At 46.1% G+C, this 15,384-nt stretch overlaps 1 protein-coding gene across 3 annotated transcripts in view; it reads left to right on the top strand.

Moving 5' to 3' along the window:
- Positions 1-15,384, top strand: part of LOC126184520 (elongation of very long chain fatty acids protein AAEL008004-like) — a 647,799-nt gene that overhangs the window by 594,973 nt on the left and 37,442 nt on the right. For all 3 annotated transcript variants that reach the window (XM_049926915.1, XM_049926917.1, XM_049926916.1), the window contains one exon: positions 10,829-10,934. In XM_049926915.1, the coding sequence (XP_049782872.1) occupies positions 10,829-10,934 (106 nt within the window). The remainder of the gene's footprint in view (positions 1-10,828; positions 10,935-15,384) is intronic.

Below are 15,384 nucleotides of genomic sequence, written 5' to 3' on the forward strand. Positions count from 1 at the left end.
CCATGGTGACGGTGTGGCCGCCATGGCCCTCCTCCTGGTTGGTACGGCTGCCTTAATCGCCCTTGTTATTGCGCGTACCAGCCCCTCGGCTCTATCGTCCACGTTAAAGTCCTGTCGTGCGTCCCCTTCTGGTAATGGAGGAATGTCGCACTCTCTGGCTAGGCGTTCCCAATCTGTTTTCCTAAAGTTTCTTTGCACCTCCCACCCCATGGCCCAGTGGCACTCTCTATTTCCTACAATAGACGTAATTAAATTGTGATCACTAGTGGTGGCGTTGTCTACCACTCTCCACTCTTGGAGCATATTTACTGCGTTTGGCGTGACCAACGTCACATCAATGTTTGTACCCTGGCCCCCTCCGGCCACGTAGGTGGGGGGATTGCCTGGTCTGTTTGCCACCACTAGTTGAAGAGCCATAATCATTTCTTCTGCTTTAGCACCATTTTCATCCCTTGTGCCACTGTACCATAGGGGGGATTTGGCGTTTATGTCAGCAGTTATGATGATTTTGCGTCCCCGCAACGCCGTGGCCACACTCACTAGATGGTCTATGTGCTGTTCGATTCTGTCTCCGTGCTGGAAGTACATGTTAATGATAATTTCAATTTCAGCAGGAGATTGTATCTCCACGACGTTGCAGTGACTATTGGAGTACTGTGACAGAGGTGTTACGCGCAGTGCGGTGTTTGTTACCAGGATGGCCGCTCTGGGGGTATCCCCGCTGCTGACGGTTTGCCATGTCGCGGCAGTGAACGCAACTTTTCCAGCCAGAGAGTACGGCTCCTGTAAACAGAGTATGTCCAGTCTCTTTTCCACCACTTCCTTACGGAGCTCCTGCATTACTAGTCGACTGTTATGAGTATTGAGTTGTCCTATTTTTATTTTGGTCGTCATGGAAAGTAAGTGTGTATGTGGTCATGTGGCCAGGTTTTGTTCCAGTCATATGCTAGTCGTCCGTTTGCCATCCCTGATTGATGGTAGATTTCATCCAGGTCAAATTTTTCTCCTCGTCTTTCAAAAACCTTTTTGAGTAGGTCGCGCAGTGCTCCGAAGTCAGTGGGGAGGTTCACTGACTTTAATTGTATTCTGTCCACAGCCTCCATCACCGAGAAGGTTACCCTCCGTCCGTTCTCATGTCCTACTCGGACCACATGTCGTAAGGCAGTGGTCAGGGTAGTCGGCTGCTCCGGCCTGGCTAGTTGCATGGTGTACTCGAGATTCGGGTACACCCTCACCGGATCTACGGGTGGCAACATGACCACCGTGACGGAGTTGGCGGTGGAGCTTGTTACCTTGTTTTCTTGAAGAGGTTTTGCAGCTTTATCTGTCGCTACCACAGGATGCTCTTGCCGTTCTGGATCTTTAGTCGACAGCGTGTCCTGGCATTGGGAGGAGGGTGCTCTGACCACTAAGGGGAGCTCAGTTTGAATGCCAATGTCCCTAGTGGGGGACTCTGTATTGATTTGTCGACTGTTGGTACGTCAGCGCTGGTAAGCGATTTCAGGAATTTCCTGAATCTGCTTGCTCTCATAGCATCCCTCCTCCTTTTGCTCGGGGATTTATGCTTTGGTATGCCGTTTTCAGCCATAATCAATTCGTGATATTAATCTTTGTTCGAGCATCCTGTAGGTAGGGCAGTTCCGTCCTGTGGCTCCACAAGACTTTTTGCCACGACTCTTGCAGAGAATGCAGACGCCTGTGGCCTTACAATCTTTTCGGGTGTGACCACTATCACCGCATTTGGAGCAGGCTGACCCCCTGGTGCAGTGCCTCAGAATGTGGTCCAAGTCGCCGCAATTGTGACAACGAGGTACCACAATGTAGTCTTTTGTGTTTATTGCGTGGAATCCCACGTATAGTCTGCCCATTGCTGTAATTTGCCTCCACATTGTTGCGGAGACCTCGGCAACGTGATGTACGACATCACGGTCCCGAGGACCCGTCTTAAATCTCAATTTGAAGCTGTTTTTGAAATCATTTTCGTTCATGCTCTCAAAGTTTTGCTTCCTAATTGTCTCACATAGTTCCTCGTTTGTCATTACTGTAGGAACATCGTACAGTATGACTAAGGGGTTCCTCTTTTTTGGCGGTTCACACTTTACAACTGGGTTTAATTTCGGGTTCTCAAGCAGCTTGTTTTTGTCCTCCTCCGACGCAACATCTACAATCACCGAGTTTCGGCTTGGTTTAACTCGCTTAATCTTTATTTTGTCTTTCACAGGGTCAATCGTGGTGGTTAAAAGTTCCTGGATTCTTTTGACGCTTGTATCTTGTCCAGGCAAGGTCCTGAGAAAGACCGCCGTCTCTTGTTTCTTAGTCACCCTGTCTATGGTCTCATTCGTGTTGTTTTGTTTAGTGGGGGCTTGTGCAGCCACAGCCGCCCAGGTCTTGCTCGGTTGTTGTTGTTGTCTCAATCGGGTATTCTCTTTCTGTAGCTCCTCTACACGTCCTTCCAGTTTTGCATGAGCAATTGCCCATGCAGCCAATTCATTCTTTATTTGCGAGATTGCTGCCTGGCTTATTTTCCCATTTTTTATGCTTTGCTCCAGGAGCAGCGTAATTTTAGCGTGCCTCTTCATCACTGAGTAATCCTCCTCTGCCTGTCCCACCTCGTCCTGTGGAGAGGGATCAGGCGCAAGAGAAGCTCTCGAAATCGCACTCGTATCACTCGTTTCTGGTGTCGCCATCTTGTACGAGTGATAAAAAGGAGGTGGGAGCCCGTCTCTTACCCCGGACCGGCTCCTCTGGCATGTGGGGGGGGGGGGGGGGGCACTTCTGCAGCTCGCCCACTGACCTCGCCCCTAGGTCAAGGGCACTTCCGACCTGCCGGGTTCAGCGCACCGTCGCCAGTGCACTGGTCCCCCTCGGTGACTCCGTCATCGACGATTTCACGCGACGTACCCCGGCTACTGCACCCCGCACTCTGGAGAGGCGGATGCACCTCTCGCCCTTCGCCGCCTACTTGCCCGAGTTTCCACCTCTCGGCCCCCACCTACTCAGGTGGCGGGCCGGTCCCCCAGACGTTCGACGGTCTGGACCCATCTAACCTGGCCCAGGCGATGTCACCACCTCCTGGGTTTGGCAGAACACGCCCCAGTTACCCAGGGGCGCGGCGAAGCACCCTTGCCGACTCGCGCCGCGATCCCACGCCGACAAACGAGATCGCCGGCATGCAGAGCACTTGCTGACCTGTGCCCTGCGAACGGAAAGGGACTGGTGTTCGGTCCCTCGACACAGCTCCCCCTGTGCCACGCACCCTTCGCTTTCGCATCGGGTAGGGTCGCAGCTCTCCCTTTTGTCGCAAGGCAGAATGCCGAGCTTAACATCTGGCACCACGGGAAGGCGGAAAGAGCCACTTGTGAAGGAGAGGTTATGAGAGACGCGTCACTTCCCCTGTGAAGACTGCCGCGGCACGCCCGACTGAAGCGATACGCCCCAGTGCGAGCCTCCGTGCCTTACGGCGCGCCGGCAACGGGCAGGGCCGCGCCGAACGCGCCGTCAAGCGACCGACCTCACGCCCCTAGAACTTAGAACCACTTAAACCTAACTAACCTAAGGACATCACACACATCCATGGCCGAGGCAGGATTCGAACCTGCGACCATAGCGGTCGTGCGGTTCCAGACTGAAGCGCCTAGGCATCAGGGTAGTGTTTTCTTTTATGTAGGGGAGTTTGTCAACGAATTTGTGAAATACGTACAGCACAGTGAGTTCATACTTTAATCGCACAACATCAAATGTGTCTTTGTGCGTTTCTGTCAACTTTTCAAATGTAGGGACGCGAAGCGTGACTAAATATAAGGGGCGTTCAAGAGGAAACGAGCCGGAGACATAATTACAGAAACCACTACCTGTATGTTAGAAGTTTTGACCCTGGCTGTTGAGACACTTGTTCCACTGTGACACAAGGCGGTGAATGGCTGTCTCATAAAATTCCCGGGGCTGCGATATTAACCGCACGTACAGCTGGACGTCGTCGTCTGAGGCGAACGGTTTGCCCCTCAGGGCCTTTTTAAGGGGACCAAAAATGGCTTAATCACAGGGGGAGAGGTCCGGCCTATATGGAGGGTGGCCGAGAACCTCCCATTTGAATTTCTGCAGGAGTGCCGCGACTGTATTGGCCGTATGAGGCTTTGCATTGTCGTGGAGCAGAATGACCCCACGGGTGAGATTGCCTGGTCGTTTTGAATTGATCGCTTGGCGAAGGGTGGTCAATGTTTGCGAGTAACGCTGGGCATTCACTGTTGTCCCGTGCTGCAGGAAGTGAATCAGAGGGGGACCATCTCGGTCAAAGAAGAACGTGAGCATAACCTTTCCTGCGCTCGTGTGGACGGCGACGTCCAGCTGTACGTGCGGAACTGGTTAGCATCGCATCCCCGGGAATTTTATGAGACAGCCATTCACCTCCTTGTGTTACAGTGGGACAAGTGTCTCAACAGCCAGTGTCAATACTTCTAACATACAGGTAGTGGGATTCTGTAATGGACCATACAGTCATATCAATGTTCTTAACATGATACGCCAGCTTCCAAGAGAGCGCGTATTCAGAAAAAGCTCTGCAATAAATACGCAGTCCAACTACTTTTTATCGGAAATATATACCTGGGTCTCCCTGCGGTCGTTGAAGAAGACACCTTGAAGATGCGAACTATAGCAATAATTCTGCAGTCTACTTGCATCCTATTGTTGCTGACATCCGTTTCCTACGAAACACTGAATTTTTCAATCTACATCTACATCTACATCTATACTCCGCGAGCCACCTTACGGTGTGTGGCGGAGGGTACTTATTGTACCACTATCTGATCCCCCCTTCCCTGTTCCATTCACGAATTGTGCGTGGGAAGAACGACTGCTTGTAAGTCTCCGTATTTGCTCTAATTTCTCGGATCTTTTCGTTGTGATCATTACGCGAGATATATGTGGGCGGTAGTAATATGTTGCCCATCTCTTCCCGGAATGTGCTCTCTCGTAATTTCGATAATAAACCTCTCCGTATTGCGTAACGCCTTTCTTGAAGTGTCCGCCACTGGAGCCTGTTCAGCATCTCCGTAACGCTCTCGCGCTGACCAAATGTCCCCATGACGAATCGCGCTGCTTTTCGCTGGATCATGTCTATCTCTTCTATTAATCCAACCTGGTAAGGGTCCCATACTGATGAGCAATACTCAAGAATCGGACGAACAAGCGTTTTGTAAGCTACTTCTTTCGTCGATGAGTCACATTTTCTTAGAATTCTTCCTATGAATCTCAACCTGGCGCCTGCTTTTCCCACTATTTGTTTTATGTGATCATTCCACTTCAGATCGCTCCGGATAGTAACTCCTAAGTATTTTACGGTCGTTACCGCTTCCAATGATTTACCACCTATGGCATAATCGTACTGGAATGGATTTCTGCCCCTATGTATGCGCATTATATTACATTTATCTACGTTTAGGGAAAGCTGCCAGCTGTCGCACCATGCATTAATCCTCTGCAGGTCTTCCTGGAGTACGTACGAGTCTTCTGATGTTGCTACTTTCTTGTAGACAACCGTGTCATCTGCAAATAGCCTCACGGAGCTACCGATGTTGTCAACTAAGTCATTTATGTATATTGTAAACAATAAAGGTCCTATCACGCTTCCTTGCGGTACTCCCGAAATTACCTCTACATCTGCAGATTTTGAACCGTTAAGAATGACATGTTGTGTTCTTTCTTCTAGGAAATCCTGAATCCAATCACAAACCTGGTCCGATATTCCGTAAGCTCGTATTTTTTTCACTAAACGTAAGTGCGGAACCGTATCAAACGCCTTCCTGAAGTCCAGGAATACGGCATCAATCTGCTCGCCAGTGTCTACGGCACTGTGAATTTCTTGGGCAAATAGGGCGAGCTGAGTTTCACATGATCTCTGTTTGCGGAATCCATGTTGGTTATGATGAAGGAGATTTGTATTATCTAAGAACGTCATAATACGAGAACACAAAACATGTTCCATTATTCTACAACAGATTGACGTAAGCGAAATAGGCCTATAATTATTCGCATCTGATTTATGACCCTTCTTGAAAATGGGAACGACCTGCGCTTTCTTCCAGTCGCTAGGTACTTTACGTTCTTCCAGCGATCTACGATAAATTGCTGATAGAAAGGGGGCAAGTTCTTTAGCATAATCTCTGTAGAATCTTAAGGGTATCTCGTCTGGTCCGGATGCTTTTCCGCTACTAAGTGATAGCAGTTGTTTTTCAATTCCGATATCGTTTATTTCAATATTTTCCATTTTGGCGTCCGTGCGACGGCTGAAGTCAGGGACCGTGTTACGATTTTCCGCAGTGAAAGAGTTTCGGAACACTGAATTCAGTATTTCTGCCTTTCTTCGGTCGTCCTCTGTTTCGGTGCCATCGTGGTCAACGAGTGACTGAATAGGGGATTTAGATCCGCTTACCGATTTTACATATGACCAAAATTTTTTAGGGTTCTTGTTTAGATTGCTTGCCAATGTTTTATGTTCGAATTCGTTGAATGCTTCTCTCATTGCTCTCTTTACGCTCTTTTTCGCTTCGTTCAGCTTTTCCTTATCAGCTATGATTCGACTACTCTTAAACCTATGATGAAGCTTTCTTTGTTTCCGTAGTACCTTTCGTACATGATTGTTATACCACGGTGGATCTTTCCCCTCGCTTTGGACCTTAGTCGGTACGAACTTATCTAAGGCGTACTGGACGATGTTTCTGAATTTTTTCCATTTTTGTTCCACATCCTCTTCCTCAGAAATGAACGTTTGATGGTGGTCACTCAGATATTCTGCGATTTGTGCCCTATCACTCTTGTTAAGCAAATATATTTTCCTTCCTTTCTTGGCATTTCTTATTACGCTTGTAGTCATTGATGCAACCACTGACTTATGATCACTGATACCCTCTTCTACATTCACGGAGTCGAAAAGTTCCGGTCTATTTGTTGCTATGAGGTCTAAAACGTTAGCTTCACGAGTTGGTTCTCTAACTATCTGCTCGAAGTAATTCTCGGACAAGGCAGTCAGGATAATGTCACAAGAGTCTCTGTCCCTGGCTCTAGTTCTGATTGTGTGACTATCCCATTCTATACCTGGTAGATTGAAGTCTCCCCCTATTACAATAGTATGATCACGAAACTTCTTCACGACGTTCTTCAGGTTCTCTCTGAGGCGCTCAACTACTACGGTTGCTGATGCAGGTGGTCTATAGAAGCATCCGACTATCATATCTGACCCACCTTTGATACTTAGCTTAACCCAGATTATTTCACATTCGCATTCGCTAATAACTTCACTGGATATTATTGAATTCTTTACTGCTATAAATACTCCTCCACCATTGGCGTTTATCCTATCCTTGCGGTATATATTCCATTCTGTGTCTAGGATTTCGTTACTGTTCACTTCCGGTTTTAACCAACTTTCCGTTCCTAATACTATATGCGCACTATTTCCTTCAATAAGAGATACTAATTCAGGAACCTTGCCCTGGATACTCCTGCAGTTTACCAATATTACGTTAACTTTTCCTGTTTTTGGTCTCTGAGGACGGACGTTCTTTATCAACGATGATAATGTTCTCTCTGGTAAGCCGTCAGGTATTTTATCGTTTCGCCCAAGGGGGGTCCCTCTAACCTAAAAAACCCCTGTGTGCACGCCACACGTACTCTGCTACCCTAGTAGCTGCTTCCGGTGTGTAGTGCACGCCTGACCTGTCTAGGGGGGCCCTACAGTTCTCCACCCAATAACGGAGGTCGATGAATTTGCAACCATTATAGTCGCAGAGTCGTCTGAGCCTCTGGTTTAGACCCTCCACACGGCTCCAAACCAGAGGACCGCGATCGACTCTGGGCACTATGCTGCAGATATTAAGCTCAGCTTGCACTCCGCGTGCGATGCTGGTTGTCTTCACCAAATCAGCCAGCCGCCGGAAGGAACCAAGGATGGCCTCAGAACCCAAGCGGCAGGCGTCATTCGTTCCGACATGTGCTACTATCTGCAGCCGGTCACACCCAGTGCGTTCAATAGCTGCCGGAAGGGCCTCCTCCACATTACGGACGAGACCCCCCGGCAAGCACACCGAGTGCACACTGGCATTCTTCCCCGACCTACCCGCTATTTTCCTGAGGGGCTCCATAACCCGCCTAACGTTGGAGCTCCCTATAACTAATAGGCCCGCCCTCTGTGACTGTCGGGACCTTGCCGGAGAATCGGCCACTGGCCCAACAGGCGAGGCATCCTGTGGTGGCTCGGAAACGATGTCATCACCACTAGGAAGCACCCCGTACCTGTTGGAAAGGGGTAAGGCAGCTGCCACGCGGCCAGATCCCACCTTCGCCTTTCGGCCAGGCACGCGCGAGCCCACCACTGTCCGCCATTCACCCTGGAGTGATGGCTGACCGGTAAGATGCTCACTGCCGGAAGACGCAGCGACATCAGGGGTTCCATGTGATTCCAAGGCCACCGAAGTAGGCATAGGTCTCACCACAGTTGCCCCAACGCCACTACGAGCCGACGCCTGCGCCTCGAGCTCGATGAGCCTAACAGACAAAGCCTCCACCTGCCCCCGAAGAGTGGCCAATTCTCCTTGCGTCCGCTCACAACAACCACAGTCCCTACACATGACTATGTTTACCCTACCCTATACGGTGACAAATTCCCAAGATAATCTTCTGATGAGCTACTCTGATAATCAAGAAACACTCACTGAAATACGAGACGCGAAAACTACGCTAGGTTTTCCCAGAAAAACTATTTAAAAGCTAAGCGCAGCAAATAAGTACAAAAACGCTTTATACAAACAGTACTCGCTGCTGCTGGTGCTCTCGCTCTGGCTGTCACAAGACAACTGCTGATTCAAGTGACTAGTGGCTAACGGCCGCGAAACAAACAAAAGACGGTTTTAGGGCGCTTTCTGTTCTAAACGATCAAGAAAACACTAAGAAATCTAACACGAAAACTACGTAAAGTTTTATCAAGAACTGTTAGTTACTATGCAGAGCAGATAAACACAAATAGAATCCCTTCCTTAGTGGAAGGTCGTAAACAAATTGCAAAATAAACGCTTTATACAAACAGTACTCGCTGCTGCTGGTGCTCTCGCTCTGGCTGTCACAAGACAACTGCTGATTCAAGTGACTAGTGGCTAACGGCCGCGAAACAAACAAAAGACGGTTTTAGGGCGCTTTCTGTTCTAAACGATCAAGAAAACACTAAGAAATCTAACACGAAAACTACGTAAAGTTTTATCAAGAACTGTTAGTTACTATGCAGAGCAGATAAACACAAATAGAATCCCTTCCTTAGTGGAAGGTCGTAAACAAATTGCAAAATAAACGCTTTATACAAACAGTACTCGCTGCTGCTGGTGCTCTCGCTCTGACTGTCACAAGACAACTGCTGATTCAAGTGACTAGTGGCTAACGGCCGCGAAACAAACAAAATACGGTTTTAGGGCGCTTTCTGTTCTAAACGATCAAGAAAACACTAAGAAATCTAACACGAAAGCTACGTAAAGTTTTATCAAGAACTGTTAATTACTATGCAGAGCAGATAAACACAAATAGAATCCCTTCCTTAGTGGAAGGTCGTAAACAAAATGCAAAATAAACGCTTTATACAAACAGTACTCGCTGCTGCTGGTGCTCTCGCTCTGGCTGTCACAAGACAAGACATATGATAGGACAACTGTTCGTGCTACAAGACTAAAATTGTGCTGTTGTGGTCTGAGGTGCAAGTCAACGAATTCCAACTGATTTCCGGCCCTTAAACTAGCCAGATATCGACACTATTCTATAAAATACATTTTGGATGGCTTCTAATGACAGTTCAGGGATTGGCATAATTGTTAGCGGACATCTGGTGCCATATGATTACTTTGCAGATATGTATAGATATAAGAACATTGTGCACGATGTTGAATTCCATGTGAATCTGGACTTGTATGTAACTGTATGCCTGCGAGTAAGAATGAGTCATTGTTTACGTTCTATTGTTAACTTTAATTGTGTTTTTTGTTGTATTAAGTTGGCTGGTCTAACATCATTGTAAAATATGTGGACGAATAACTAACTAACTGACAACTATTTTAGAAATAAAAGAGTGAATCATTGTACTGAATCTACGCAGGCCATTCGTTAATTAAGGTCTGTTCGGTCGCGTAATAGAAACCACAGTGAAAATACTCTGGAGCTTAGATGTGTTCGGCAGTATCTCTAGGATGCCCGTCGATCGCGTCACATCGCTCTTTTCAGTTCCGAGCGCTCAGTGACCACCTAAAGATGCTTAGAAAAAAGTCTCTTCCGCCAAGTATGAGTGCTGCTGAGAGATTTCACCTGATTACATGCAGCCCACGTAACGTAACCGTAATATGCTTCCTTCATCATGACAATTCTCGGCCGCGTACTGCGGGGGCAATGAAGACGCTCCCGCAGCGTTTTCTATGGGAAGTGTCTGATCATCCACCACACAGCCCGGACTTGGTTCTCTCTGATATTTATCTCTGCTCATATGAACCACTGACTAAGAAGACAAAATTTTGGCACAGACAACAAGTCACAAACAATCGTAGAGAACTGGCGGAAAGCACTGGCAGCTGCCTTCTCTGATGAGGGTGCTGGAAAGATGGCACAACGCTAAAACAAATGCCTAAGCTGGAGCAGTGTCTAGGTAAAGAAGTAGCTAACTCTTGCAAATAATAAATTTTTGATTTTTCTCTGTGGTTTACATTTCGAGATCGATGACACCTTAATAAACAAAGAGCCCTCGTATTTTAACGTCTGCAAAGAGGTTTGTTTTAAAATTGCTGAATGTGTTCCTTTTTTGCAGCTTTTCTTCATCCTGAGGAAGAAGAACAAACAAGTGTCTAACCTGCACGTGATCCACCACGGGTGTATGCCGATGAGCGTCTGGATGGGTCTTAAGTTTGCACCGGGTAAGACATTACAGATTGCTCTTTGTTCTACACAGGATGTTTCAAAGTCTTTGCGCCAAACATCTACAGATCACGTCATGAGGAACTATTCTTCTTAGAGACTAAGCGATCGCTGATGATTCCCGGTGACGCTAGGTGTCGTTTAAGACTGTGTATGCCCTTCAGAAGTGGCAGGATGTAGTTACTCCGTGGCGTGCATATGCAGTGTGTGTTACGTATCATCCAGTCATCTCCTCCGCTTAAAAGGCGGTAGGATGGACAAAATTAAAGTTTCTAATTCGCTTCTAAAATGTCTTTCTACGCTTAGAAAATTTTTCGTGTTGAAAATCACTCTATCAATTCACTGGGTAGGTATTATATTGCACCCCTGCTATTTCGGTGGAATCTCGTCCTCCCAGGGCTGGCCTATAGTGAAGGACGCGAGCCGTCGAAGAGAAGGGTGAATGAACATTTTGTCTGTAGCAAAAGCTGTTCCCCATGATGTGATTAACCCTAAACGTTTGTAGCAAAGGCTTTAAAACAACCTTTATGAATGGTGACACTGATCATAACAGTTTACAGATGCTTTGAGAAGATATTCCAGTCGCAAGTTACAGGGAATTTATAATGCCACCTAGAAAAAATTTGACCCTGAATTGGAAGTTATAGCAACCTATCACTCATACAAATAAGTGAAAGCGGCATTTCTTTAAGATTCACAACTTAGCGGAAAATGTTGCTGTGCATGTAATTATTAGATCAGCAACACCTGTTATTCCTATTCGTATCAAACTCTAGCGCCCAACAGCAGCTGCATTTAAGATTTGAAAGATAATTCGGTACGCGATAGTTTTATTTACTTTCGCATCAATATACAGGGTGTCCCAAAAATGTTGCTACAAACTTCGAAGAGTTGTAGAGGGCGTCCTGAGAACAAATCGAGGATGCGAACCGGTGTCCAAAAACGCCATCCAACGTCGCTACAGAGTTACAGGCGCCGGCGCCTGCGACTAGGAAACCCCTTCGGCAGCAAACGTGAGTTTGTACGCTGACGGACCGTAGGCGGAACGTCTCTCATTTGTTATTCGGTGATAGCGACTGATTGTCACGATTGACAGTGGATATGATAGAGCTAATAGCTGCGTAGACAGCACTTGTCTCCTATAAATACGACCAACTGTTGCCTAGGTGGGTGACGGTTTCAGACGCGGTTATTCATCTGTAGGTTTTTTTTTTTTTTTCCTGTATACCAGTATACCGAAAAACAGTGGAGGGTTCCAGGAGAATTCGTCTGCTGGTCTTTCTCATTTTGCGACAATTTTCTAATGACGTGACTCAAGTATTTCTAGTAGAGTTGGCCGTGAAACGTCTCAGAAAGCTACCGATATTATTTATTGCATCATTTATGCGTGCTGAGAATAGCAAAGGGCCTCTCACGATTTCCCGGGGCGCGTACGATGCTACTTCTACTTCTAATGATTTCTCCGCATTGAGAATTACGTATTAAGTTCTGTTTACCAAGCTATTTTCAGTTAATCACTGACTTAGCCAGGTAATCCGTAAATAGTACCTGAGTCTGAAATTGCCAAGTTTCACCCTCCACTACAATCCGCCATTAAACAGTGGGGTTGGCGGGTGAATCTTTGACAATGACAGCAACTCGTGCTGGCGAAACATCGGAAAAACAACTAAACAAATGTCAGCCGAAGATCCCGAGACACGAGCCAACACACAACACGTCAACAACGATATTGCAGTGTATGCATATCCGAAGGAACAGGAACTGCGGCGACTACAGCTGTTATGAAATACGTTAGATGTATTCGTGGTTGCGAATGTGGACAACCTTCAGCTGTTCAGTGTCGTCATTCCATTATACAGCTGAAGATTGTATTTCATGTACACGTCAACAACATTAAGTTTTTGGTGCTATCTGACTGAAATCGACGCTCTGCACTCGGGAGGCTCTGGAGACTCTGATAAATGAGAAAGCCATTTTTTCATCTGCGGTACTACAGGTGGAATTTTTAAATCATGTATCTAAACTGGTAGGAGCGTTTTGTTCGTATACGGAATATTCGGACCAGTTTGACACACACAGGTTTTTTCTTTTTTCATTTTGAGTAAAACTTGATTGAAAAGTAACAAATTCTAAGTCACTTTCTCGAAACACATGTATGAAAATAAGCGGCTTTCCGAAGGAAATGCAAATCTGGCAAAACCTCAGGAGTAAAGGAAGAAAACACTTCTACAACAATTAGCATCGCATATTCACTATAATTATTCCTAAATTAATAGAAATGAGCCAGAGGAAAAAATACTAAGCGTCTTGTAAATAACATATATCAGTTTTTAATTTTTTATTGTATACTTCCTTATGATTACGTTTTAGTAGTGCAGTGTTTCCATCTTAATTAAGGACGTAAAATAAGTTTGAGTTTCATTTTTTGTTTATTGTTGAATGTTCCAAAAAATAACAGAAATGGAGGATACCGTGAAAAGAAATGCGCCACTTTGCAGATCGTTCTTAGAACAGTGGAACTGTTCCTTTAAGAAAGGAGCTTGACGCTACGAGATTGCACAAAATAACCGCAATTGTCTGTAATGGTTTCGCTTAGAACAGTAGTATATTTTTTTACCATTCTGTAGCAATCAATGTTCATTGCCGATTAGGATAGTCGAGGAGGTTCGAAGCACTGTCGCCTGCTGAAATTACGTTTGGGTCAGCGCGACAGTCTTCTTTTCGGCAACTCAGAGCATCCGTTTGGTTATTGAACGTTCAAACAACTGATTATCTAAAGAAATTATGCTCACGAAGAGAAACTTATCCCGTGTGCATCTCTTGAAAGATTTTGACTTCTCCCAGGAGATCGCCACCTAGAAGTCTGAAAATACGAGATCGTCTGCTGTAGAGAATAGTAAACGACAGCGAACACGAAATTTTCAATTATTGAAATTTTTGTATCACGTTTCAAAGTTGGTCGGTATTGAAGATAATTTGTCTCACTCTTAAATATGGATACAGCCGTCGTTATCAGAACGGGAGGAAGTCTTCTGGTTTGGATATAAGTTCTGCGCCTAAACCAGAGACTGAGACGTGTCTGTGAAACTTCTGAGCTGTAGAATTGTCAGACAAAGAACCAGGATAAAAAATTTCTATCATATCTCATCTTCAACAAAATAGTTTTTTCTCCCTTATTTTTAACACAGACAGTGTTCTTTCCAATTACAGCAAAATGCGTCAAATTCTATGCGAGTTTTTGTTGTTTCATAGTCACAAAATATAAAATGAACAGATACTTCGTCAGTGGCGATAACAGAGCCATTCCTGCGAATTCGTCACGGTTTCGTACAGTCCATACTGAAAATAATACATTCAGTACCGGTACCTAAATCACGGATGATGTCCGTCTATAGCCCCACCCACGACTTACTCATTAACCAGGTGAAAAGCCCAGATCCAAAATGTGTGTCTTGGACTGGTAAATGCAAACTACAATGAAAACACTGCACTGCACTGTGTATGACCCCCCCCCCCCCCCCCCCCCCTGCGACTGGCCAATTCGGAGGAAGCATGTGTGCGCCGCTCACACTTTGCATGTTAAATATCTGGCCTCCATGTCGATGTTCATGAAGATACAAGATAAGGTATGTACTACCTATAAATTTTACTGAATATTTACGAAAAATGTACTGCAGTTTCACATTTAGTTGCCATTTGTTTGCTTTGGTTGCCACAGGCTTACTTCAACTAAACTAGGAATCGGTATCTATGGCCAAGTTTTGTTTAAAGTTTTGTCTGATGTTTCGCCAGCACCAGAATCTGGCAGTCCAAAGATTCACCTCCCACTGCAATTCGCTACTAAGCGATAAAAAGGACCTTACAGCTGTGTGTTGGGAAGGGGGGGGGGGAGGGAATGAAACGTCTTCAGTTTTAGTTTTGTATTTCTGTTTACAGATAGTATTCTTCAGAGCAGAGAACAGAGTTCCATTACACAAGAATGACTGTTCATTTAATAGCGAACAAAACTGTTACGGCTTTCGTGGTCACTTATTGACAAATTGTGTGTTGACTTCTGTCTCGGGTTCTTCATTCGATATTTATTAGATGAATTATCTGACTTTTCACCAGCACAAGTGGCTGGCATCGTTAAAGCTTCGCCCTCCATTGCTGGTGGTGGACTGGAGTCGATCTCGAGGCCGTAGATTATATGTACCTGGTGCGCCAAAGTCCAAGGACTTTTCTGTGGCCATTTCCGCTGCGTTTCTCCTGCCTGCAGTGGCCGTTCGCTGCAGCACGGGCATCCAGTATCCAGAAAAAAGAAAGCCTCAAGGTGAACGGTTCCTGGATTCCGAAATACTGCCGCGAACTACCGTTGCAAGATAACAAGGGGAGAACCGCAGCGGAAATGGCCGCGGAAAAGCCCTTCGACGTTGGCACGCCAGGTACACATAATGTGCGGCCGCGAAG

This window comes from Schistocerca cancellata, chromosome 4 (assembly GCF_023864275.1).
Source record: "Schistocerca cancellata isolate TAMUIC-IGC-003103 chromosome 4, iqSchCanc2.1, whole genome shotgun sequence".
NCBI lineage: Eukaryota > Metazoa > Arthropoda > Insecta > Orthoptera > Acrididae > Schistocerca > Schistocerca cancellata.